The following is a 25224-nucleotide window of genomic DNA, read 5'->3' as shown; positions in this document are numbered from 1 at the left end:
TGCGGTGGATTTAGTAGAAGCAGGGGAGGACTTCTATTCCTGGGAACTGGCCGTAGCAGGCATTCTTTTCCCTCTACCCTTACCTCTGGCGAGGAAGGAAGAGCCCCGACCTCTTCTGGACTTATGCGACTGAAAGGACTGCATCTGATACTGTGGAGTTTTCTTTTGCTGTGGGGGAACATAAGGCAAAAAAGTAGATTTACCCGCGGTAGCTGTGGAAACTAGGTCCGCGAGACCTTCCCCAAATAAAACCTCACCCGTGTAAGGTAAAACTTCCATATGCTTCTTTGAGTCGGCATCACCCGTCCATTGGCGGGTCCACAGTGCTCGCCTAGCCGAGACCGCCATTGCGTTGGCCCTTGAACCTAGTAGTCAGACGTCTCTCTGAGCGTCTCTCATATATAAGACTGCGTCTTTGATGTGACCTAAGGTCAACAAAATGGTATCCCTATAAAGGGTATCAATATCAGCTGACAAGGTATCTGTCCAAGCTGCTACCGCGCTACAGACCCAAGCAGATGCTATAGCCGGTCTGAGTAAAGCACCAGTATGTGTATAAATTGATTTTAAAGTCGTTTCCTGTCTGCGATCAGCAGCATCTTTGAGAGCTGCCGTGTCTGGGGACGGTAGCACCACCTTCTTGGATAAGCGCGTCAAAGCCTTGTCCACCCTGGGCGAGGATTCCCACTGTAACCTGTCCTGTGCAGGGAAGGGATACGCCATAAGAATTCTTTTGGGAATCTGCAGTTTTTTGACTGCAGTTTCCCAAGCTTTTTCAAAGAACGCGTTCAGCTTATGAGATGGGGGAAATGTTACCTCAGGTTTCTTTTCCTTAAACATGTGTACCCTCGTGTCAGGGACAGAGGGGTCATCTGTGATATGTAAAACATCTTTTATTGCAATAATCATATAATGAATACTTTTGGCCACCCTTGGGTGTAGCCTTGCATCATCGTAGTCGACACTGGAGTCAGAATCCGTGTCGGTATCAGTGTCTGCTATTTGGAATAGGGGATGTTTTTGAGACCCTCAGGTAAATTTACTACGGTGGGAGTTTTTTTTAGAACTGGTGATGTTGCCTATAGCAACCAATCAGATTCTACTTAACATTTATCAAGCTGCTTCTAGAAGATAATAGATAGAATCTTCTATTATCTTCTAGAAGCAGCTTGATAAATGTTAAGTAGAATCTGATTGGTTGCTATGGGCAACATCACCAGTTCTAAAAACTCCCACCTTAGTCAATTTACCCCCCTGAAGGGCCCTGTGACACCGTCAAAGCCATTGATTGACTCCCTGTATTATCCCTGGACTTGCTCCACCTCCTCTCTAGAAGAGCCTTCCGCCTCAGACATGCCGACACACGCGTACCGACACCCCCACAGGGATTATATATATATATATATAGATATCTATCTGTATCTATATCTATATCTATATCTATATATAGAGAGAGAGAGAGAGAGAGAGAGAGAGAGAGAGAGAGAGAGAGAGAGAGAGAGAGAGAGAGAGAGAGAGAGACAGTTCCCCCAATGAGGCCCTTTGGAAAGACAGAGAGAGAGTATGCCAGCACACACCCAGCGCCAATGACACTGGAAACAAAATTCCCAGATAAACAGCGCTTTTATATAATCATATAGATAAATCTATACACTCACTGCGCCTGACAGGTGCCCCCCCCCCACCACCTCTTTTTTGCCCTCTGTCACCGTGTTCAGCAGGGGAGAGTCCGGGGAGCCAGCTTCTCTGCATTGTGCTGTAGCGTGTGTTTTGTGTTACCTCATAGAATATCTGGAGTCTTCTGCCGCCTTTGAAGTCTTCTTTCTTCTTATACTCGCCCGGCTTCCATCTTCCGGCTCTGCGAGGATGGCGGCGCGGGTGAGACCTGCGTTCCGACTCCCTCTGGAGCTAATAGTGTCCAGTAGCCTAAGAAGCAGAGCCTATCATTTAAGTAGGTCTGCTTCTCTTTCCTCAGTCCCACGATGCAGGGAGCCTGTTACCAGCAGTGCACCCTGAAAATAAAAAACCTAACAAAATTATTTTACACAAACTCAGGAGAGCTCCCCTGTAATGCACCCAGTCTCCTCTGGGCACAGGATCTAACTGAGGTCTGGAGGAGGGGCATAGAGGGAGGAGCCAGTGCACACCCATTCTAAAGTTCTTTATAGTGCCCATGGCTCCTGCGGAGCCCGTCTATACCCCATGGTCCTTACAGAGTCCCCAGCATCCTCTAGGACATAAGAGAAATATAAATACATTGAAACATGTTACAGACTATTAAATATACTGTCGCTCCATCATATCCCAATGTTATCCTGTGGATAACCTGTGGACCCTGCTTCATACTCCGGCACCACAGTGCCAGCATCATGCAGAGAACAGCCTTGCACTGCAGCCTGGGACTGTGTCAGATTCCCGGTATCCCAAGATTCATAATTCCGACGGATCCCGGTAAGTATTTAACCCATCACCTACCCCCCCCCCCCACCCGTAACTCCAGTACTTACAATCGGGATCCATCAGTATTCTGACCACATCCCCCAAGTGCTCCTAGCTGCAGTCCTGCCTCTTACCACTGGCTATTATATTTACAAGGGCACCTCATTGCTGGTCCATTTAAAAAATGGTATAGCAGCACAGGGGGTTAACCCTTTCAGTGCTGCGGCTGACATCTTGGCCGGTTCTCCCGCTACAATACTTTCAGCCTATTTCCTCAGAATGTATGCAGTTCTATGCTTATTATTTATTGTTTATATAGCAACTGCGTATAAAACGGCGCTGTACAGCGGATACATAAGTCATTCACATTAGTCCCTGTCCCTCAGTCTAAATTCTCACGCACATCATCTAGCTACAAAACCATAGGCGGCACTCGGAAGACTCTCTGAACATAAAATTACCCCCACAGGTTCCTTTATTATGTAGTCAACATTTTGGGGAGCGTAACCCCTTCCTCAGGACAGCGTATATGTATAATATATATTATAAATGAGAGATGATCACAATTCGTTTGAAGTTTATACTTTTTCCAGCAGTAGTCGGCTTTCTGTAGGGCGTATGGGAAATGGCTTCTATTACCTGGTCTGACACGGATCACACATCTGTTCTGAGTGCGTACCTGACTGAATTGCATTCACTGCAGTCAACCTGCACTTTAATAACAGGCAAATCACAGCAACCGCAGGGAACACTTGTCACTATGACAAACACTTCTTGTTTATCGGATGAACTTGCTGTTTTTGAGCGCAGAAGCTGAGAAAGCAGAGCAAGTTTCCCCTCAGAGGGCTGAAGTGTGAACAAGCGGGAGACCCTGCCCCAGGGAGCAATCTTACCCCCGGCTGTTTCATTTTTCATATTTTGCCTCAGGCTCAAGCAGAGTTTATGCACCGCAGTGAAACGTACATCCAGAGCTGATAAAGTGACAAACAAACCAGCTCCTAACTGACATGTTATAGTCAGTGTTTGAAAAATGACACTTAGAAGCTGATTGGCTGATACCACCGTGCTATTTATCACTCTCCAAGGCTTGATAAATCTGGGCCTTGGTTTGGTGCAGTCAAGACGGAGAAACCGCTTGGGTACTGACAAAGCTGCAATACTCGTGGGTTTTTTTTTTGTTTTGTTTTGTTAAGGCGTTCAATAAACCTAATATGTAGGTTTATTCAGATTTACAAATCGGGCAACTATTGTTACTTTTCCTATCATTGCGGTTTCTTTCCTTCTGCAAATGTGTGTGTAGTTTGCTGTGCCATGCCATGATGCTGTCAAGTCATTTAAATTAAATATATTAAAGTTCCAGTATTTTTAAAAGAACTTTATATTTTTATTTTTACTTGGTTTATTTACTTGATTATTTTTATATAAATCCAATTAAAGTAAAAAAAAAAAAAAACACAACAGAATTTAAAAAAATAAATCGGATTTAAATAAAATAAATCTGGGACTACTTGCAGGCCCTTGTCTGGATTTAGTCCTACGTGAAGGTATGCCCGCAGGGCAGCTTCCTGCAATGATAGGTAGCTGAATATGAACTCAGAGGTGCGTTAAATCCTACAAATGTCAATACTACCAAACAAACATTGCAGCCTGTGCAATCTATAATAAGAATTTACTTACCGATAATTCTATTTCTCATAGTCCGTAGTGGATGCTGGGGACTCCGTAAGGACCATGGGGAATAGCGGCTCCGCAGGAGACTGGGCACAAAGTAAAAGCTTTAGGACTAGCTGGTGTGCACTGGCTCCTCCCCCTATGACCCTCCTCCAAGCCTCAGTTAGGATACTGTGCCCGGACGAGCGTACACAATAAGGAAGGATTTTGAATCCCGGGTAAGACTCATACCAGCCACACCAATCACACCGTATAACCTGTGATCTGAACCCAGTTAACAGCATGATAACAGAGGAACCTCTGAAAGATGGCTCACAACAATAATAACCCGATTTTTGTAACAATAACTATGTACAAGTATTGCAGACAATCCGCACTTGGGATGGGCGCCCAGTATCCACTACGGACTATGAGAAATAGAATTATCGGTAAGTAAATTCTTATTTTCTCTAACGTCCTAAGTGGATGCTGGGGACTCCGTAAGGACCATGGGGATTATACCAAAGCTCCCAAACGGGCGGGAGAGTGCGGATGACTCTGCAGCACCAAATGAGAGAACTCCAGGTCCTCCTCAGCCAGGATATCAATTTTGTAGAATTTTACAAACGTATTTGCTCCTGACCAAGCAGCTGCTCGGCAAAGTTGTAAAGCCGAGACTCCTCGGGCAGCCGCCCAAGATGAGCCCACCTTCCTTGTGGAGTGGGCATTTACAGATTTTTGGCTGTGGCAGGCCTGCCACAGAATGTGCAAGCTGAATTGTACTACAAATCCAACGAGCAATAGTCTGCTTAGAAGCAGGAGCACCCAGCTTGTTGGGTGCATACAGGATAAACAGCGAGTCAGATTTTCTGACTCCAGCCATCCTGGAAACATATATTTTCAGGGCCCTGGCTACGTCCAGCAACTTGGAATCCTCCAAGTCCCTAGTAGCCGCAGGCACCACAAATAGGTTGGTTCAGGTGAAACGCTGAAACCACCTTGGGGAGAAACTGAGGACGAGTCCTCAATTCCGCCCTGTCCAAATGGAAAATCAGATAAGGGCTTTTTCAGGATAAAGCCGCCAATACTGACACGCGCCTTGCCCAGGCCAGGGCCAACAGCATGACCACTTTTCATGCGAGATATTTTAACTCCACAGATTTAAGTGGTTCCAACCAATGTGACTTTTGGAACCCAAAATTACATTGAGATCCCAAAGTGCCACTGGAGGCACAAAAGGAGGCTGTATATGCAGTACCCCTTTTACAACGTCTGAACTTCAGGGACTGAAGCAAGTTCTTTTTGGAAGAAAATTGACAGGGCCGAAATTTGAACCTTAATGGACCCCAATTTCAGGCCCATAGACACTCCTGTTTGCAGGAAATGTAGGAATCGACCCAGTTGAATTTCCTCCGTCGGGCCTTACTGGCCTCGCACCACGCAACATATTTTCGCCAATTGCGGTGATAATGTTTTTGCGGTTACATCCTTCCTGGCTTTGATCAGGATAGGGATGACTTCATCCGGAATGCCTTTTTTCCTTCAGGATCCGGCGTTCAACCGCCATGCCGTCAAACGCAGCCGCGGTAAGTCTTGGAACAGACAGGGTCCTTGCTGGAGCAGGTCCCTTCTTAGAGGTAGAGGCCACGGATCCTCCGTGAGCATCTCTTGAAGTTCCGGTTACCAAGTCCTTCTTGGCCAATCCGGAACCACGAATATAGTGCTTACTCCTCTCCATCTTATCAATCTCAGTACCTTGGGTATGAGAGGCAGAGGAGGGAACACATACCCTGACTGGTACACCCACGGTGTTACCAGAGCGTCTACAGCTTATTGCCTGAGGGTCCCTGGACTTGGCGCAATACCTGTCGAGTTTTTAATCATGTGGAAGACTTCTGGGTGAAGTCCCCACTCTCCCGGGTGGAGGTCGTGCTGAGGAAGTCTGCTTCCCAGTTGTCCACTCCCGGAATGAATACTGCTGACAGTGCTATCACATGATTTTCCGCCCAGCGAAGAATCCTTGCAGCTTCTGCCATTGCCCTCCTGCTTCTTGTGCCACCCTGTCTGTTTACGTGGGTGACTGCCGTGATGTTGTCCGACTGGATCAACACCGGCTGACCTTGAAGCAGAGGTCTTGCTAAGCTTAGAGCATTGTAAATGTCCCTTAGCTTCAGGATATTTATGTGAAGTGATGTCTCCAGGCTTGACCATAAGCCCTGGATATTCCTTCCCTGTGTGACTGCTCCCCAGCCTCGCAGGCTGGCATTCGTGGTCACCAGGACCCAGTCCTGAATGCCTAATCTGCGGCCCTCTAGAAGATGAGCACTCTGCAACCACCACAGGAGGGACACCCTTGTCCTTGGTGACAGGGTTATCCGCTGATGCATCTGAAGATGCGACCCGGACCATTTTTCCAGCAGGTCCCACTGGAAAGTTCTTGCGTGGAATCTGCCGAATGGGATTGCTTCGTAGGAAGCCACCATTTTACCCAGAACCCTTGTGCATTGATGCACTGAGACTTGGCTCGGTTTTAGGAGGTTCCCGACTAGCTCGGATAACTCCCTGGCTTTCTCCTCCGGGAGAAACACCTTTTTCTGGACTGTGTCCAGGATCATCCCTAGGAACAGAAGACACGTCGTCGGAACCAGGTGCGATTTTGGAATATTGAGAATCCAATCGTGCTGCCGCAACACTACCTGAGATAGTGCTACACCGACCTCCAACTGTTCCCTGGATCTTACCCTTATCAGGGAATTGTCCAAGTAAGGGATAACTAAAATTCCCTTCCTTCGAAGGAATATCATCATTTCGGCCATTACCTTGGTAAAGACCCGGGGTGCCGTGGACCATCCATACGGCAGCGTCTGAACTGATAGTGACAGTTCTGTACCATAAACCTGAGGTACCCTTGGTGAGAAGGGTAAATTTTTACATGAAGGTAAGCATCCTTGATGTCCCGAGACATCATGTAGTCCCCTTCTTCCAGGTTCGCAATCACTGCTCTGAGTGACTCAATCTTGAATTTGAACCTCTGTATGTAAGTGTTCAAAGATTTTAGATTTAGAATCGGTCTCACCGAGCTGTCCGGCTTCGGTACCACAACAGTGTGGAATAATACCCCGTTCCCTGTTGCAGGAGGGGTATCTTGATTATCACCTGCTGGGAATACAGCTTGTGAATGGCTTCCAAAACTGTCTCCCTGTCAGAAGGAGACATCGGTAAAGCAGACTTTAGGAAACGGCGAGGGGGAGACGTCTCAAATTCTAATTTGTACCCCTGAGATATCACCTGAAGGATCCAGGGGTCTACTTGCGAGTGAGCCCACTGCGCGCTGAAATTCATTGAGACGGGCCCCCTACCGTGCCTGATTCTGCTTGTAAAGCCCCAGCGTATACTGAGGGCTTGGCAGAGGCGGGAGAGGGTTTCTGTTCCTGGGAACTGGCTGATTTCTGCAGCCTTTTTCCTCTCCCTCTGTCACGGGGCAGAAATGAGGAACCTTTTGCCCGCTTGTCCACGAAAAGACTGCGCCTGATAATACGGCGTCTTTTCATGTTGAGAGGCGACCTGGGGTACAAACGTGGAATTCCCAGCTGTTGCCGTGGCCACCAGGTCTGAAAGACCGACCCCAAATAACTCCTTAATAAAGCAATACTTCCAAATGCCGTTTGGAATACGCATCACCTGACCACTGACGTGTCCATAACCCTCTACTGGTAGAAATGGACAACGCACTTAGACTTGATGCCAGTCGGCAAATATTCCGCTGTGCATCACGCATATATAGAAATGCATCTTTTAAATGCTCTATAGGCAAAAATATACTGTCCCTATCTAGGGTATCAATATTTTCAGTCAGGGAATCCGACCACGCCAACCCAGCACTGCACATCCAGGCTGAGGCGATTGCTGGTCGCAGTATAACACCAGTATGTGTGTAAATACCTTTTAGGATACCCTCCTGCTTTCTATCAGCAGGATCCTTAAGGGCGGCCATCTCAGGCGAAGGTAGAGCCCTTACAAGCGTGTGAGCGCTTTATCCACCCTAGGGGGTGTTTCCCAACGCACTCTAACCTCTGGCGGGAAAGGATATAATGCCAATAACATTTTAGAAATTATCAGTTGTTATCGGGGGAAACCCACGCATCATCACACACCTCATTTAATTTCTCAGATTCAGGAAAACTACAGGTAGTTTTTCCTCACCGAACATAATACCCCTTTTTGGTGGTACTCGTATTATCAGAAATGTGTAAAACATTTTTCATTTTTCATTGCCTCAATCATGTAACGTGTAGCCCTACTGGAAGTCACATTTGTCTCTTCACCGTCGACATTGGAGTCAGTATCCGTGTCGGCGTCTATATCTGCCATCTGAGGTAACGGGCGCTTTAGAGCCCCTGACGGCCTATGAGACGTCTGGACAGGCACAAGCTGAGTAGCCGGCTGTCTCATGTCAACCACTGTCTTTTATACAGAGCTGACACTGTCACGTAATTCCTTCCAACAGTTCATCCACTCAGGTGTCGACCCCCTATGGGGTGACATCACTATTACAGGCAATCTGCTCCGTCTCCACATCATTTTTCTCCTCATACATGTCGACACAAACGTACCGACATACAGCACACACACAGGGAATGCTCTGATAGAGGACAGGACCCCACTAGCCCTTTGGGGAGACAGAGGGAGAGTTTGCCAGCACACACCAGAGCGCTATATATATACAGGGATAACCTTATATAAGTGTTTTTCCCCTTATAGCTGCTGTATAGTTAATACTGCGCCTAATTAGTGCCCCCCTCTCTTTTTTAACCCTTTCTGTAGTGTAGTGACTGCAGGGGAGAGCCAGGGAGCTTCCCTCCAACGGAGCTGTGAGGGAAAATGGCGCTTGTGTGCTGAGGAGATAGGCTCCGCCCCCTTCACAGCGGCCTTTTCTCCCGCTTTTTTTTTAGGAAAACTGGCAGGGGTGAAATGCATCCATATAGCCCAGGAGCTATATGTGATGTATTTCTTTAGCCATATAAGGTTTAAACATGTTTTATTGCGTCTCAGGGCGCTCCCCCCCAGCGCCCTGCACCCTCAGTGACCGGAGTGTGAAGTGTGCTGAGAGCAATGGCGCACAGCTGCAGTGCTGTGCGCTACCTTATTGAAGACAGGAACGTCTTCTGCCGCCGATTTTTCCGGACCTCTTCGCTCTTCTGGCTCTGTAAGGGGGCCGGCGGCGCGGCTCCGGGACCCATCCAGGCTGAACCTGTGATCGTCCCTCTGGAGCTAATGTCCAGTAGCCAAGAAGCCCAATCCACTCTGCACGCAGGCGAGTTCGCTTCTTCTCCCCTTAGTCCCACGAAGCAGTGAGCCTGTTGCCAGCAGGTCTCACTGAAAATAAAAAAACCTATTTAAAACTTTTACTCTAAGCAGCTCTGGAGAGCTACCTAGCATGCACCCTTCTCGGCCGGGCACAAAAATCTAACTGAGGCTTGGAGGAGGGTCATAGGGGGAGGAGCCAGTGCACACCAGCTAGTCCTAAAGCTTTTACTTTGTGCCCAGTCTCCTGCGGAGCCGCTATTCCCCATGGTCCTTACAGAGTCCCCAGCATCCACTTAGGACGTTAGAGAAATAAACATTACAATGTAATTAATGTAACAGCAACATCCTGCAGAGCAATTAAACAAGAGTAATTAACAGACACTTGACAGAATATGTGCTGAAGTAGTGTATCTGCCAGACGGCCCGTGGAAAGTGTATGTGGGGAGTAATCCGGAGTCGGGTTACAGTACGGCTATCGGTGTATGTTATACATATATTCCATAGCGGAACTGCATTAACACTAATCTAATGGTTTAGTGACAGACAGATGCTACGTAGGCTGAAAACACAGGGTGTATCAAATTGTACCCAAGAATACATGTCTGCCTCCTAATCTTACAGCAGACGTAAACACGCAGCGACTGAAGGGGTGGGGGGGGGAATCAAGTCAATTACTACTCTGCCGCTAAAGAGACTGAGAAACTGAAATTATGCAGATTAGATATTTAATATCTGTAATCATAGTTTCACTAGTCCCATTCACCATTAATATCATTACAGAGACAATTTGCTGTACATGGAGGTCATCCCGTCATTATCATTGCAGCGATGGTAACGCAAGCGCATAAACATGGAGACAGCCCAGATAATAAGAATCATAATAACAGATTATTATGATTTATAATGTGTGACAAGTGTCCTCAGAACTGGAGTGGGATCAGATCACTACTGTCAGTGTATAACGATATCCCCAGTCATTTCAGATAGGACGGTCTCACTAAACAAGAGCCCCCAGACAAACCAGGCCAGCGCCAATATATATGTAATGAACCTAATAGAATATCAATATATGGTAATGCTTCCAGTATACAGCATGTACAAACCCTGGACCCCCCCCTTCTCCCAACTGGGGTTTGTAGTCACAGGTTAAGACTGATAAGATACCAAAGATTTTTTTTCAGGTGCGTGTCTCTTTCTCCTATCTCCAGACTTTCCTTCGGGATTCGGTCGGGATCCCGGCTGTCACAATGCCGGCACGGCATCCAGACAGCCTAGACCTCTATCAACGGACTGCTGGGCCGCCAAAGAGGTGAGCTGCAGGGGACAAGGGCCAGGGTTAGGCTGCAGGGAGAGTGCTATGGTTGGGTTGCGGTTCGGGATCCCAGCTGTCACAATGCCGGCACAGCATCCAGACAACCTAGATCTCTATCAACGGACTGCTGGGCCGCCAAAGAGGTAAGCTGCGGGGAGGGAGAGGGTTAGGCTGCAGGGGACAAGGGCTAGGATGCAGGGGACAAGGGCTAGGGTTAGGCTGCAGGGACAGGGCTAGGGTTAGGCTGCAGGGACAGGGCTAGGGTTAGGCTGCAGGGAGAGGGCTAGGCTGCAGGGAGAGGGCTATGGTTGGGCTGCGGTTCGGGATCCCGGCTGTCACAATGCCGGCATGCATCCAGACAACCTAGATCTCTATCAACGGACTGCGTTAGATTTGTTTCCCGACCCCTGTTGGGATTCCAGCAATCGGAATGCCGCGGTCAGCATTTTGACTGCCGGCATCCCTACCACTGTCATTTCAGCTCCAACTCTTTCCCCCGTCCTTCCTCAGTACTCTGTTACATGGGAAACCACTCCCTTTTATATTTTACATTTTATAAAGCTCGGTTAATGGAAATAATACGATTTTAAACCTACCGGTAAATCTTTTTCTCCTAGTCCGTAGAGGATGCTGGGGACTCCGTAAGGACCATGGGGTATAGAGACATGGGCACTGTAAAGCCTTAGAATGGGTGTGCACTGGCTCCTCCCTCTATGTTCCTCCTCCAGACCCCAGCTAGGACTGTGCCCAGAGGAGATTGACAGTACGAGGAAAAGGATTTTGTTATCGAAGGGCGAGATACACACCAGCCCACACCATACACACCGTACAACATGGTATACAATAACCAGTTAACAGTATGAACAAAACAGCATCAGCCAGAGGCCGATCTCAACTGTAACTTAACCCTTAAGTATGCAATAACTATATATAAGTCTTGCAGAATGTTTCCGCACTGGGACGGGCGCCCAGCATCCTCTACGGACTAGGAGAAAAAGATTTACCGGTAGGTTTAAAATCTTATTTTCTCTTACGTCCTAGAGGATGCTGGGGACTCCGTAAGGACCATGGGGTTTATACCAAAGCTCCAGAACGGGCGGGAGAGTGCGGATGACTCTGCAGCACCGACTGAGCAAACACGAGGTCCTCATCAGCAAGGGTATCAACTTGTAGCACTTAGCAAAAGTGTTTGACCCCGACCAAGTAGCTGCTCGGTAAACTGTAATGCAGAGACGCCTCGGGCATCCGCCCAAGAAGAGCCCACCTTCCTAGTGGAATGGGCCTTTACTGAATTTGGTACCGGCAGTCCAGCCGTAGAATGAGCCTGCTGAATCGAGTTACAGATCCAGCTAGCAATAGTCTGCTTAGATGCATGAGTGCCAACCTTGTTGGCTGCATACAGGACAAACAGTGCATCTGTTTTCCTAACCTTAGCCGTTCTGGCTAAATAAATCTTTAAGGCCCTGACTACATCAAGGGACTTGGAATTCTCGAAGGATACCGTAGCCACAGGCACCACAATAGGTTGGGTCATATGAAATGACAAAACCACTTTAGGCAGAAATTGAGTCCTCAACTCTGCTCGATCCACATGGAAAATCAGATAGGGGCCCTTGAAAGACAAGGCCGCCAACTCAGACACCCGCCTCGCAGATGCCAAGGCCAATAACATGACCACTTTCCAAGTGAGAAACTTCAATTCAACTGTTTAAGAAGCGGTCCAAACCAATGTGACTCAAGGAAACTTAACACCACGTTAAGGTCCCATGGTGCCACTGGGGGCACAAAAAAGAGGTTGGATGTGCAACACTCCTATTACCAAAGTCTAGACTTCTGTGAGAGAAGCCAATTCCTTCTGAAAGAATATGGATAAGGCAGAAATCTGCACCTTAATTGAGCCTAACTTTAGGCCCATATCAACTCCTGTCTGTAGAAAATGGAGAAAACGTCCTAGTTAGAAATCCTCAGTAGGAGCATCCTTGGCTTCACACCAAGACACATATTTTCTCCAGATACGGTGATAGTGTATCGCCGTAACATCTTTTCTAGCTTTAATAAGAGTAGGAATGACCTCCTCTGGAATACCCTTTTTAGCTAGGATTTGGTATTCAACCGCCATGCCGTCAAACGTAACCGCGGTAAGTCTTGGAACACGCACGGCCCCTGTAGTAGCAGGTCCTCCCTGAGAGGAAGGGGCCACGGATCTTCTGAGAGCAGTCCCTGAAGATCTGCATACCAGGCCCTTGGAGGCCAATCTGGAACAATGAGTATCGTCTCCACTCTTGTTCGTCTTATGATTTTCAATATTTTTGAGATGAGAGGAAGTGGCGGGAACACATAGACCGACTGAAACACCCACGGTGTCACCAGGGCCTGAGGGTCCCTCGACCTGGAACAATACGTCCGAATCTTCCTGTTGAGGCGTGATGCCATCATGTCTATTTGATGAAGTCCCCTACGACTTGTCACCTCTGTAAAGACTTCCTGATGAAGTCCCCACTCTCCTGGATGGAGATCGTGTCTGAGGAAGTCTGCTTCCCAGTTGTCCACTCTGGAATGAAGACCGCTGACAGAGCGCTTACATGACTTTCCGCCCAGCGAAGAATCCTGGTGGCTTCTGCCATTTCTGCTCTGTTTTTTGTCCCGCCCTGGCGGTTCACATGCTCCACGGCCGTGACGTTGTACGACTGGATCAGAATTCTTCGCTTGTTTGAGGCCGTTGTAAATGGCCCTTAATTTCAGCACAATGATGTGTAGGCAAGCCTCTTGGCTTGACCATATTTCCTGAAAATTGTTTCCCTATGTGACTGCTCCCCATCCTCGGAGGCTCGCGTCCGTGATCACAAGAACCCAATCTTGAAAGCCGAACCTGCGACCCTCCATAAGGTGAGCATTCTGGAGCCACCACAGGAGAGAGAGAGACCCTGGCCCGGGGGGACAGGGCAATCTTCCGATGCATGTGCAGATGGGACCCTGACCACTTGTACAGAAGGTCCCACTGAAAAGTCCGTATGGAATGGCCTCTTAGGCCACCACCATCTTTCCTAATACATGAGTGCATTGATGAACTGACACTCTTTCTGGCTTGAACAGGTTTCTGACCATGTTCTGGAGTACTTGGGCTTTTTCCTCTGGGAGAAAGACCTTTCGGTTTTCTGTGTCCAGAATCATGCCCAAAAACGACAGTCGAGTTGTTGGAACCAACTGCGACTTTGGTAGATTTAGGATCCAGCCGTGTTGTTGTAGTATTCTCAGGGAGAGAGATACGCTTTGTAATTTTTTGCTTGACTCGCCTTTATCAGGAGATCGTCCAAGTACGAGATAATTGTGACGCCTTGCTTGCGCAGGAGCACCATAATTTCCTCCATTGCCTTGTCGGGGCCGTGGAAAACCCAAACAGCAACGTCTGAAATTGGTAATAATCCTGCACAGCGAATCTCAGGTACGCCTGATGAGGAGGATAAATGGGGACATGAAGGTATGCATCCTTTATGTCTAGTGACACCATAAAAAAAACCCCTTCCAGGCTGGAGATCACTGCCCGGAGAGATTCCATCTTGAATTTCAACCTTTTCAGATATAGGTTCAGGGATTTTAGATTCATAATGGGCCTGACCGAGCCGTCCGGTTTCGGGACCACAAAAAGGCTTGAATAAAAACCCTTCCCCTGTTGTAGAAGGGGAACCTTGATAATCACTTAATGATGATACAGTTTCTGTATGGCAGCTGCCACTGTTTCCCTCTCTGGGGAGGAAACTGGCAAGACTGATTTGAAAAATCGGTGAGGAGGCACATCTTCGAATTCTAGTTTGCATCCCTGGGATACAATTTCTACCGCCCAAAGATCCAAGTCCGACGGAACCCAGACTTTGCTGAAGAGTCGAAGACGTGCCCCCACCGGCGCGGACTTCCTCAGCGGAGCCCCAGCGTCATGCAGTGGATTTTGTAGAGGACGGGGAGGACTTTTGTCCCTGGGAACTAGCCGTAGCAGGCACTCTTTTCCCTCTACCTCCACCTCTGGCGAGGAAGGAAGAGCCCCGACCCTTTCTGAACTTATGCGACCGAAAGGACTGCATCTGATATTGAGGTGTTTTCTTTTGCTGTGGGGGAACATAAGGCAAAAAAGATTTACCCGCGGTAGCTGTGGTGACCAGATCCGCGAGGCCCTCCCCAAATAAAACTTCACCTTAGTAAGGCAAAGTCTCAATATGTCTTTTTGAATCAGCATCACCCGTCCATTGGCGGGTCCACATGGAGCGTCTAGCAGAAATTGCCATGGCATTGGCTCTTGAACCCAACAGCCCAATATCTCTCGCAGCTTCTCTCATATATATAATGCTGCGTCTTTAATGTGACCCAAGGTCAACAAAATGGTATCTTTATCTAGGGTGTCAATGTCAGATGACAAGGTATCTGCCCACGCTGCAACTGCGCTACCCACCCATGCCGACGCTACTGCCGGTCTTAGTATGGCACCCGTATGTGTATAAATTTATTTTAAGGTAGATTCCTGGCTGCGATCAGCAGGATCCTTGAGGGCTGCCGTATCAGGGGATGGTAGCCCACCTTTTTTGACAAGCGCGTTAAAGCCTTGTCCACCGTTCAGCTCGTGAGATGGGGGAAAAAAGTTACCTCAGGTTTCTTTTCCTTAAACATGCAGACCCTTGTGTCAGGGACAGAGGGGTCCTCAGTGATATGCAAAACATCTTTTATTGCAACAATCATATATTGAATACTTTTGGCCACCCTTGGGTGCCACTTATCATCATCGACACTGGATTCGGAATCCGTGTCGGTATCCGTGTCTACTACCTGTGAAAGGGGACGTTTCTGAGACCCCTAAAGGCCCTGTGACACAGTCAAAGCTCTGGATTGACTCCCTGCTTTTTCCTTGGACTCAGCTTTGTCCAATCTTTTGTGTAATAAAGTCACATTAGCATTTAAAACATTCCACATATTCATCCAATCAGGTGTCGGCGGCGCCGACGGAGACACCACAATCATCTGCTCAGCCTCCTCCCTAGATGAGCCTTCCACCTCAGACATGTCGACACACACGTACTGACACACCCACACACACTGGGATACCTAATATTATGGGGCAAATCCCCACCCCTAAATTCCCTTCCGCACACTGAAAATTACCTGTAACCATCCCTGAACCTATCTGGTAATAAAATTCAGAGAATTAGTCACAAATTTTTGCAAACACATGTTTAGCTGCTGGCCACGTCACGGCTTCTCCGATACAGCAGTCCTAACCTACATAATAGCAGTGCCCACATAGGGCCATGTAATTTGTCACAGTAGGCATCATGATAAAGGCTATTACTAAAACACTTCCAGAGAGCTAACTTAACCAGGATCCACCCCCAGGATCTCCCATTGGCACTACAAGGAACAAGCCTTCCAAATGCTGCTCCCATTCAATGCCTCTTGCACACAAGCAGACAAACAATTTGGCAGTTGCTCAATCATACCTGGAGATAATTATATATCAGGTGCTGGAAGGGGGAGGGGCCACAGACAAGCACCTGATATATAAATTATCTCCAGGTATGATTGAGCAACTGCACTGCTATTATGTAGGTTAGGACTGCTGTATCGGAGAAGCCGTGACGTGGCCAGCAGCTAAACATGTGTTTGCAAACATTTGTGACTAAATTCTCTGAATTTTATTACCAGATAGGTTCAGGGATGGTTACAGGTAATTTTCAGTGTGTGAAAGGGAATTTAGGGGTGGGGATTTGCACCCCCCTCCTCTCTGTCTGTTGTTTGTCTGTGACCCCTCCCCCTTCCAGAACCTGATATATAATTATCTCCAGGTATGATTGAGCAACTGCCAAATTGTTTGTCTGAGACAGAGTATACCAGCACACACCCAGCGCCACTGTACACTGAGACAAAAATCCCAGGCTGTCCACGCTATTTATATATATATATATATATATATATATATATATATATATATATATATATATATATATATATATATATATATATATATATATATATATATGTGTGTGTATGTGTGTGTATGTGTATAAAAACACCAAATTTTTGCGCCAAATAATGTGCCCCCATCCCCTCGTTTTGGCCCTCTGTACTAGCTAACAGCAGGGGAGAGTCCGAAGCCGCTTCTCTGCAGCATGCTGAGGAGAAAATGGCGCTGGTTAGTGCTGGAGGATCAAGCTCCGCCCCCCGACAGCGGGCTTCGGTCCCGCTCTAAATCTTTATACTGGCGGGGGATTTGGAATTATATAGCCTCTACAGTATATATAAGTACTCTGCCAGTCTTACCTGAGGTATATATATGCTGCCCAGGGCGCCCCCCCTGCGCCCTGCACCCTTACTGTGGCTCCTGTGTGTGTGAGCTGGGAGCAATGGCGCGCAGCGTTACCGCTGCGCGTTACCTCATGAAGATCTGAAGTCTTCTGCCGCCTTTGAAGTCTTCTTTCTTCTTATACTCACCCGGCTTCTATCTTCCGGCTCTGTGAGGAGGACGGCGGCGCGGTTCCGGGACGAACGGCGAGGGTGAGACCTGCGTTCCGACTCCCTCTGGAGCTAATGGTGTCCAGTAGCCTAAGAAGCAGAGCCCATCATTTAAGTAGGTCTGCTTCTCTCCCCTCAGTCCCTCGATGCAGGGAGCCTGTTGCCAGCAGTGCTCCCTGAAAATAATAAACCTAACAAAAGCTTTTTCAGAGAAACTCAGGAGAGCTCCCCTGCAGTGCATTCAGTCTCCACTGGGCACAGGAATTAACTGGGGTCTGGAGGAGGGGCAAAGAGGGAGGAGCCAGTGCACACCCATTCTAAGGCTTTACAGTGCCCATGTCTCCTGCGGCGCCATTTATACCCCATGGTCCTTACGGAGTCCCCAGCATCCTCTAGGACGTAAGAGAAAAGGGATTGATTTCACAAATGTCTGAATTTTACTAGATCCATTATATCAGAACGCTTTAATGATTTGGCTATTGCGTGCCCCTATTAATGATTTGGCTATTGCTGGATACACTATAATGCATCACACATAGCTAGGCTTTCCAGACTATCCCTTTAAACAGAAACACTCATGAATTACACAGTTTCTATGGCTGATTAAAATCAGGTGATGTGCAGGCTTGAATGAAGTCAGCCAAAGAACCTGTGTATTTCAACAGTGTCCCAGTTTAACCACTTGCCTGGCATGGTCACATCAGATGCGACCACACCAGCAAGCGTCCTATCTGACCTGGTCGCACAGGATGCGACCAGTCAGATAGAGAGTGTTTGCAGCGGCAGGGAAGAGAAACTTTCCCCCACTGATGCCGTCAGAGGGACCCTCCTGCCTCCCTGCACCCTCCCCCCCTCAGTGTTTGCCGTGCTGCCGATCACTGCTGCCTACAAACCCAGCAGCTGCAGACAACAGCAGCCGCTGGGGAAATGTAAATGAAACACCCCCCATGTTTGGATGAAAGGGGGGGGGGGGGGGGGGTTCAAATATATATATATATATATATATATATATATATATATATATATAATTTTTTTTTTTATTTATTTATTTATTTTTTTTTACTTTTTTACTAAAATCATTTTGAATGAGGTTAAATGCACATTCTACAACTAATTCACTTATTAAAAAAAAACACAACATTTTCTGAGCTTATTTCAGAAAATAATTTGTCAGTTAAGTGGTTAAAGGGATGACATGGTAAGCCTGTATACAGCAGTCTTTTAATCGGGTACCTCTATCTTATTTTCCAGATCTCATATATGGTGCACAGGTGTAATCATTACTAGCGGACACATTTTAAAAAAGAGCCACAGATAACGCTAATCGTTTCCCTTGTGATACGGAGGAGATCTGTAAAACATGCCCTGTTAGGGGTTCCTGAGGACTGGAGTTGAGAAACACATTAGACAGGCAGGATAGCTGTATATCAGCATAATCGCTGCCATACAGCCTGTGATCACTACTTGGTCACTGATGAAATCGGCTGAATAAGTGCAATACACAAAACTGCCATTTGCACAAAGATCCTCAGGTCTTAGGTGCAAAGTCATTTATAATGTTTCACACACGTTTTGCTGCACGTAAAGCACACTCCGAGAGTGTTATATATTAGTGACACACAAGCACATGGAAACGTCATGAGTATCCGTGAAACGAGCGTTACGTACCTTGCTTTCCACTAGAGAGATGAGAATCCGTTCCATCACGGGTCCTGTCGACGGGACAGATGTCTGAATGTGTCCCACGATCACGCCAATGGCCACTCGGGATAGTTCATAACTGAGGTTGGTGTTTTTCCTAACCAGTTCAATCAACTCGGCCCCAAGGGTTTTCGGGACGGCTTCAACGGTGGTTGTAGTTTCTGGCGTCGCAGATTTCAAAGGGGATTTTGTTTTGCCGTCTTGGTTGACGGAATTGAACGCTTCCAAGCAGGGAGGGGCTGGGGCAGTTCTCTTGGTGTGTGGATTCTTGCCGTTTTCGATGAGGTTCTCCTTGTCGGGAACACCAGCGGCTGCCCCCTGACCGCGGGAGTTCAGCATTCCTGGCACGGAGGAACAGGTGTCCAGACTCTGGGACACTGTAGTATGCGCACTTCTACTGGGTACAGGTGGGGGCGTATTACTGGGGCTGGACGTGCTGGTATGATGAGAAGAGTCTGAGGAAGTCGTACACACCGTGTCAAGAGAGGACACACTCGTAGTGGACACGTTGAATATTGACCTTGAAGTTGTGTCAACACCATCTGGTACGGGATAAAAGAAGATGCATGTAAAAATACACAGATAATTAGACGCTCTTTAAATAGGCAATACTTCAAATGTCTTCATCCACGCGATTGAGCAGGACAGTGTTTCCAGAACGCTGTGTGATGTACCAGCAGGAGGCATTCGCATTCACAAAGGAATAAGGTACTATGCTACCAACTTGGGAAACTAACTGGTAAAAACCTTTCCACCATCCACTGGTCTGGCACCAGGTGCCACGCAAATCATGCCAGCTGATAGGTCATTTAATATTAGCATTTATATATAAAAAGGCGCCACAAATTTCCTTACAGAGCAAATATACAAAACAAAGAGAGTAAAACGAGTAACCGTATTAAAAGAAATACACAGTAAACAGGAACAAAGACACTGATACATAAACAGTAACCACAATAACAGATGTTGAAATAATACAATTAACAAATGTGGGAACAATGCCAAATCAACTGTCTGCCATAGCGGACAAGGGTGGTAAACGTCTAGGGGGAGGGACCTGCTCGCAAAAACGTACGTTCTAAAAAGGGACAGGAAGGGACGGCACATGGTAAGATACAAGGGTTATCAAAGTGGGTGGGAAAGCCAAATTAGGCAGAATCTTTGGTAATGCCTAAACACTTCACAGCAAGTGGCAATGATCAGACAGAATGTAAAATTATGGGCAGCTAATAACCTCCACCGGTGGGGGCTGAAATAATAAGAATTTACTCACCGGTAATTCTATTTCTCGTAGTCCGTAGTGGATGCTGGGGACTCCGTCAGGACCATGGGGAATAGCGGCTCCGCAGGAGACAGGGCACAAAATTTAAAAAGTTTGACCACTAGGTGGTGTGCACTGGCTCCTCCCCCTATGACCCTCCTCCAAGCCTCAGTTAGGATACTGTGCCCGGACGAGCGTACACAATAAGGGAAGGATTTTGAATCCCGGGTAAGACTCATACCAGCCACACCAATCACACTGTACAACTTGTGATCTGAACCCAGTTAACAGTATGATAACCGAAAAGAGCCTCTTAAACGAAGGCTCCCAACAATAATAACCCGATTTTTGTAACAATAACTATGTACAAGTATTGCAGACAATCTGCACTTGGGATGGGCGCCCAGCATCCACTACGGACTACGAGAAATAGAATTACCGGTGAGTAAATTCTTATTTTCTCTGACGTCCTAAGTGGATGCTGGGGACTCCGTCAGGACCATGGGGATTATACCAAAGCTCCCAAACGGGCGGGAGAGTGCGGATGACTCTGCAGCACCGAATGAGAGAACTCCAGGTCCTCCTTAGCCAGGGTATCAAATTTGTAGAATTTTACAAACGTGTTCTCCCCTGACCACGTAGCTGCTCGGCAGAGTTGTAATGCAGAGACCCCTCGGGCAGCCGCCCAAGATGAGCCCACCTTCCTTGTGGAGTGGGCATTGACAGATTTAGGCTGTGGCAGGCCTGCCACAGAATGTGCAAGTTGAATTGTGCTACAAATCCAACGAGCAATCGTCTGCTTAGACGCAGGAGCACCCAGCTTGTTGGGTGCATACAGTATAAACAGCGAGTCAGACTTCCTGACTCCAGCCGTCCTTGAAATATATATTTTTAATGCTCTGACAACGTCCAGCAACTTGGAGTCCTCCAAATCGCTAGTAGCCGCAGGCACCACAATAGGTTGGTTCAGGTGAAACGCTGATACCACCTTAGGGAGAAACTGAGGACGCGTCCGCAGTTCTGCCCTGTCCGAATGGAAAATCAGATATGGGCTTTTGTACGATAAAGCCGCCAATTCTGACACTCTCCTGGCCGAAGCCAGGGCCAGTAGCATGGTTACTTTCCATGTAAGATATTTCAAATCCACCAATTTGAGTGGCTCAAACCAATGGGATTTGAGAAAATCCAAAACTACATTGAGATCCCACGGTGCCACTGGAGGCACAATCGGGGGCTGTATATGTAGTACTCATTTTACAAAAGTCTGGACTTCAGGAACTGAAGCCAATTCTTTCTGGAAGAAAATCGACAGGGCCGAAATTTGAACCTTAATGGACCCCAATTTGAGGCCCATAGACAATCCTGTTTGCAGGAAATGTAGGAATCGACCCAGTTGAAATTCCTCCGTCGGGGCCCTCCTGGCCTCACACCACGCAACATATTTTCTCCAAATGCGGTGATAATGTTGTGCAGTCACCTCCTTCCTGGCTTTGACCAGGGTAGGGATGACCTCTTCCGGAATGCCTTTTTCCCTTAGGATCCGGCGTTCAACCGCCATGCCGTCAAACGCAGCCGCGGTAAGTCTTGGAATAGACACGGTCCCTGCTGAAGCAGGTCCCTTCTTAGAGGTAGAGGCCACGGATCTTCCGTGAGCATCTCCTGAAGTTCCGGGTACCAAGTCCTTCTTGGCCAGTCCGGAGCCGCGAGTATCGTTCTTACTCCCCTTTGCCGTATAATTCTCAGTACCTTGGGTATGAGAGGCAGAGGAGGGAACACATACACTGACTGGTACACCCATGGTGTTACCAGAGCGTCCACAGCTATTGCCTGAGGGTCTCTTGACCTGGCGCAATACCTGTCCAGTTTTTTGTTGAGGCGGGACGCCATCATGTCCACCATTGGTCTTTCCCAATGGACCACAATCATGTGGAAGACTTCTGGATGAAGTCCCCACTCTCCCGGGTGAAGATCGTGTCTGCTGAGGAAGTCTGCTTCCCAGTTGTCCACTCCCGGGATGAACACTGCTGACAGTGCTATCACATGATTTTCTGCCTAGCGAAGAATCCTTGCAGCTTCTGCCATTGCCCTCCTGCTTCTTGTGCCGCCCTGTCTGTTTACGTGGGCGACTGCCGTGATGTTGTCCGACTGGATCAACACCGGCTGACCCTGAAGCAGAGGTTTTGCCAGGCTTAGAGCATTGTAAATTGCTCTTAGTTCCAGTATATTTATGTGAAGAGACGTTTCCAGGCTTGACCACAAGCCCTGGAAGTTTCTTCCCTGTGTGACCGCTCCCCAGCCTCTCAGGCTGGCATCCGTGGTCACTAGGACCCAGTTCTGTATGCCGAATCTGCGGCCCTCTAACAGATGAGCACTCTGCAACCACCATAGCAGAGACACCCTTGTCCTTGTCGACAATTTTATCCGCTGATGCATCTGCAGATGCGATCCGGACCATTTGTCCAGTAGATCCCACTGAAAAATTCGTGCATGGAATCTGCCGAATGGAATCGCTTCGTAAGAAGCCACCATTTTTCCCAGGACTCTTGTGCATTGATGCACAGACACTTTCCCTGGTTTTAGGAGGTTCCTGACGAGTTCGGATAACTCCCTGGCTTTCTCCTCCGGAAGAAATACCTTTTTCTGAACAGTGTCCAGAATCATCCCTAGGAACAGCAGACGTGTCGTCGGGATCAGTTGGGATTTTGGAAAATTCAGAATCCACCCGTGCTGTTGGAGCACTACTTGGGTTAGTGCTACTCCGACCTCCAGCTGTTCTCTGGACCTTGCCCTTATCAGGAGATCGTCCAAGTAAGGGATAATTAATACGCCTTTTCTTCGAAGAAGGATCATCATTTCGGCCATTACCTTGGTAAAGACCCGGGGTGCCGTGGACAATCCAAACGGCAGCGTCTGAAACTGATAATGACAGTTTTGTACCACGAACCTGAGGTACCCTTGGTGTGAAGGGCAAATTGGGACATGAAGGTAAGCATCCTTGATGTCCAAGGACACCATAAAATCCCCTTCTTCCAGATTCGCTATCACTGCTCTGAGTGACTCCATCTTGAACTTGAATTTTTGTATGTACAGGTTCAGAGATTTCAGATTTAGAATAGGTCTTACCGAGCCGTCCGGCTTCGGTACCACAAATAGCGTGGAGTAATACCCCTTTCCCTGTTGTAAAAGGGGTACCTTGACTATCACCTGCTGAGAATACAGCTTGTGAATGGCTTCCAATACCGTCGCCCTGTCGGAGGGAGACGTTGGCAAAGCAGACTTTAGGAACCGGCGAGGGGGAGACTTCTCGAATTCCAACCTGTAACCCTGAGATACTACCTGCAGGATCCAGGGGTCCACCTTCGAGTGAGCCCACTGTGCGCTGAAATTCTTGAGGCGACCTCCCACCGCCCCTGAGTCCGCTTGTAAGGTCCCAGCGTCATGCTGAGGCCTTTGCAGAAGCCGGGGAGGGCTTGGGCTTCTGCTCCTGGGAAGGAGCTGCTTGCTGCAGTCTCTTACCCTTTTCCTTTGCCTCGGGGCAAATATGAATGTCCTTTTGCCCGCTTGTTCTTATAGGAACGAAAGGACTGCGGCTGAAAAGACTGTCTTTTTCTGCTGAGAGGTGACCTGAGGTAAAAAGGTGGATTTCCCGGCTGTTGCCGTGGCCACCAAATCCGATAGACCGACCCCAAATAATTCCTCCCCCTTATACGGCAATACTTCCATATGCCGTTTGGAATCCGCATCACCTGACCACTGTCGCGTCCATAAACTTCTTCTGGCAGATATGGACATCGCACTTACTCTTGATGCCAGAGTGCAAATATCTCTCTGTGCATCTCGCATATAAAGAAATGCATCCTTTAAATGCTCTATAGTCAATAAAATACTGTCCCTATCCAGGGTATCAATATTTTCAGTCAGTGACTCCGACCAAGCCACCCCAGCACTGCAAATCCAGGCTGAGGCGATTGCTGGTCGCAGTATAACACCCGTATGTGTGTATATACTTTTTATTGTATTCTCCAGCCTCCTATCAGCTGGAACCTTGAGGGCGGCCGTCTCTGGAGACGGTAACGCCACTTGTTTTGATAAGCGTGTGAGCGCCTTATCTACCCTAGGGGGTGTTTCCCAGCGCGCCCTAACCTCTGGCGGGAAAGGGTATAATGCCAATAACTTCTTTGAAATTAGCAGTTTTCTATCGGGGGTAACCCACGCTTCATCACACACTTCATTCAACTCCTCTGATTCAGGAAAAACTACAGGTAGTTTTTTCACACCCCACATAATACCCCTTTTTGTGGTACTTGCAGTATCAGAGATATGCAAAGCCTCCTTCATTGCCGTGATCATATAACGTGTGGCCCTACTGGAAAATACGTTCGTTTCTTCACCGTCGACACTGGATTCGGTGTCCGTGTCTGTGTCGACCGACTGAGGTAAAGGGCGTTTTACAGCCCCTGACGGTGTTTGAGACGCCTGGACAGGTACTAACTGGTTTGCCGGCCGTCTCATGTCGTCAACCGACTTTTGCAGCGTGCTGACACTATCACGTAATTCCATAAACAAAGCCATCCATTCCGGTGTCGACTCCCTAGGGGGTGACATCACCATTACAGGCAATTGCTCCGCCTCCACGCCAACATCGTCCTCATACATGTCAACACACGCGTACCGACACACAGCAGACACACAGGGAATGCTCTGATAGAAGACAGGACCCCACTAGCCCTTTGGGGAGACAGAGGGAGAGTTTGCCAGCACACACCCAAGCGCTATAAATATAAATAATTAATAAATAATTAATAAATAAATAATTAATAAATAATTAAATAAGTGTGTTCCCCTTATAGCAGCTTAAATATTATTAATATCGCCAAATAAGTGCCCCCCCTCTCTATTTTTACCCTGTTTCTGTAGTGCAGTGCAGGGGAGAGCCTGGGAGCCTTCCTAGCAGCGGAGCTGTGTAGGAAAATGGTGCTGTATGCTGAGGAGAATAGGCCCCGCCCCCTTTTCGGCGGTCTTCTTCTCCCGGTTTTTCTGAAAACCTGGCAGGGGTTAAATA

General features: G+C 47.8%; 1 protein-coding gene across 2 annotated transcripts in view; it reads right to left on the bottom strand.

Moving 5' to 3' along the window:
* The window catches only part of NCKIPSD (NCK interacting protein with SH3 domain), a 297008-nt gene that overhangs the window by 83327 nt on the left and 188457 nt on the right, over window positions 1-25224 (bottom strand). For both annotated transcript variants that reach the window (XM_063941150.1, XM_063941149.1), the window contains exon 5: window positions 18869-19443. In XM_063941150.1, the coding sequence (XP_063797220.1) occupies window positions 18869-19443 (575 nt within the window). The remainder of the gene's footprint in view (window positions 1-18868; window positions 19444-25224) is intronic.

This window comes from Pseudophryne corroboree, chromosome 9 (genome assembly GCF_028390025.1).
Source record: "Pseudophryne corroboree isolate aPseCor3 chromosome 9, aPseCor3.hap2, whole genome shotgun sequence".
Lineage (NCBI taxonomy): Eukaryota > Metazoa > Chordata > Amphibia > Anura > Myobatrachidae > Pseudophryne > Pseudophryne corroboree.
This window is presented reverse-complemented; position numbering and strand designations above follow the sequence as displayed.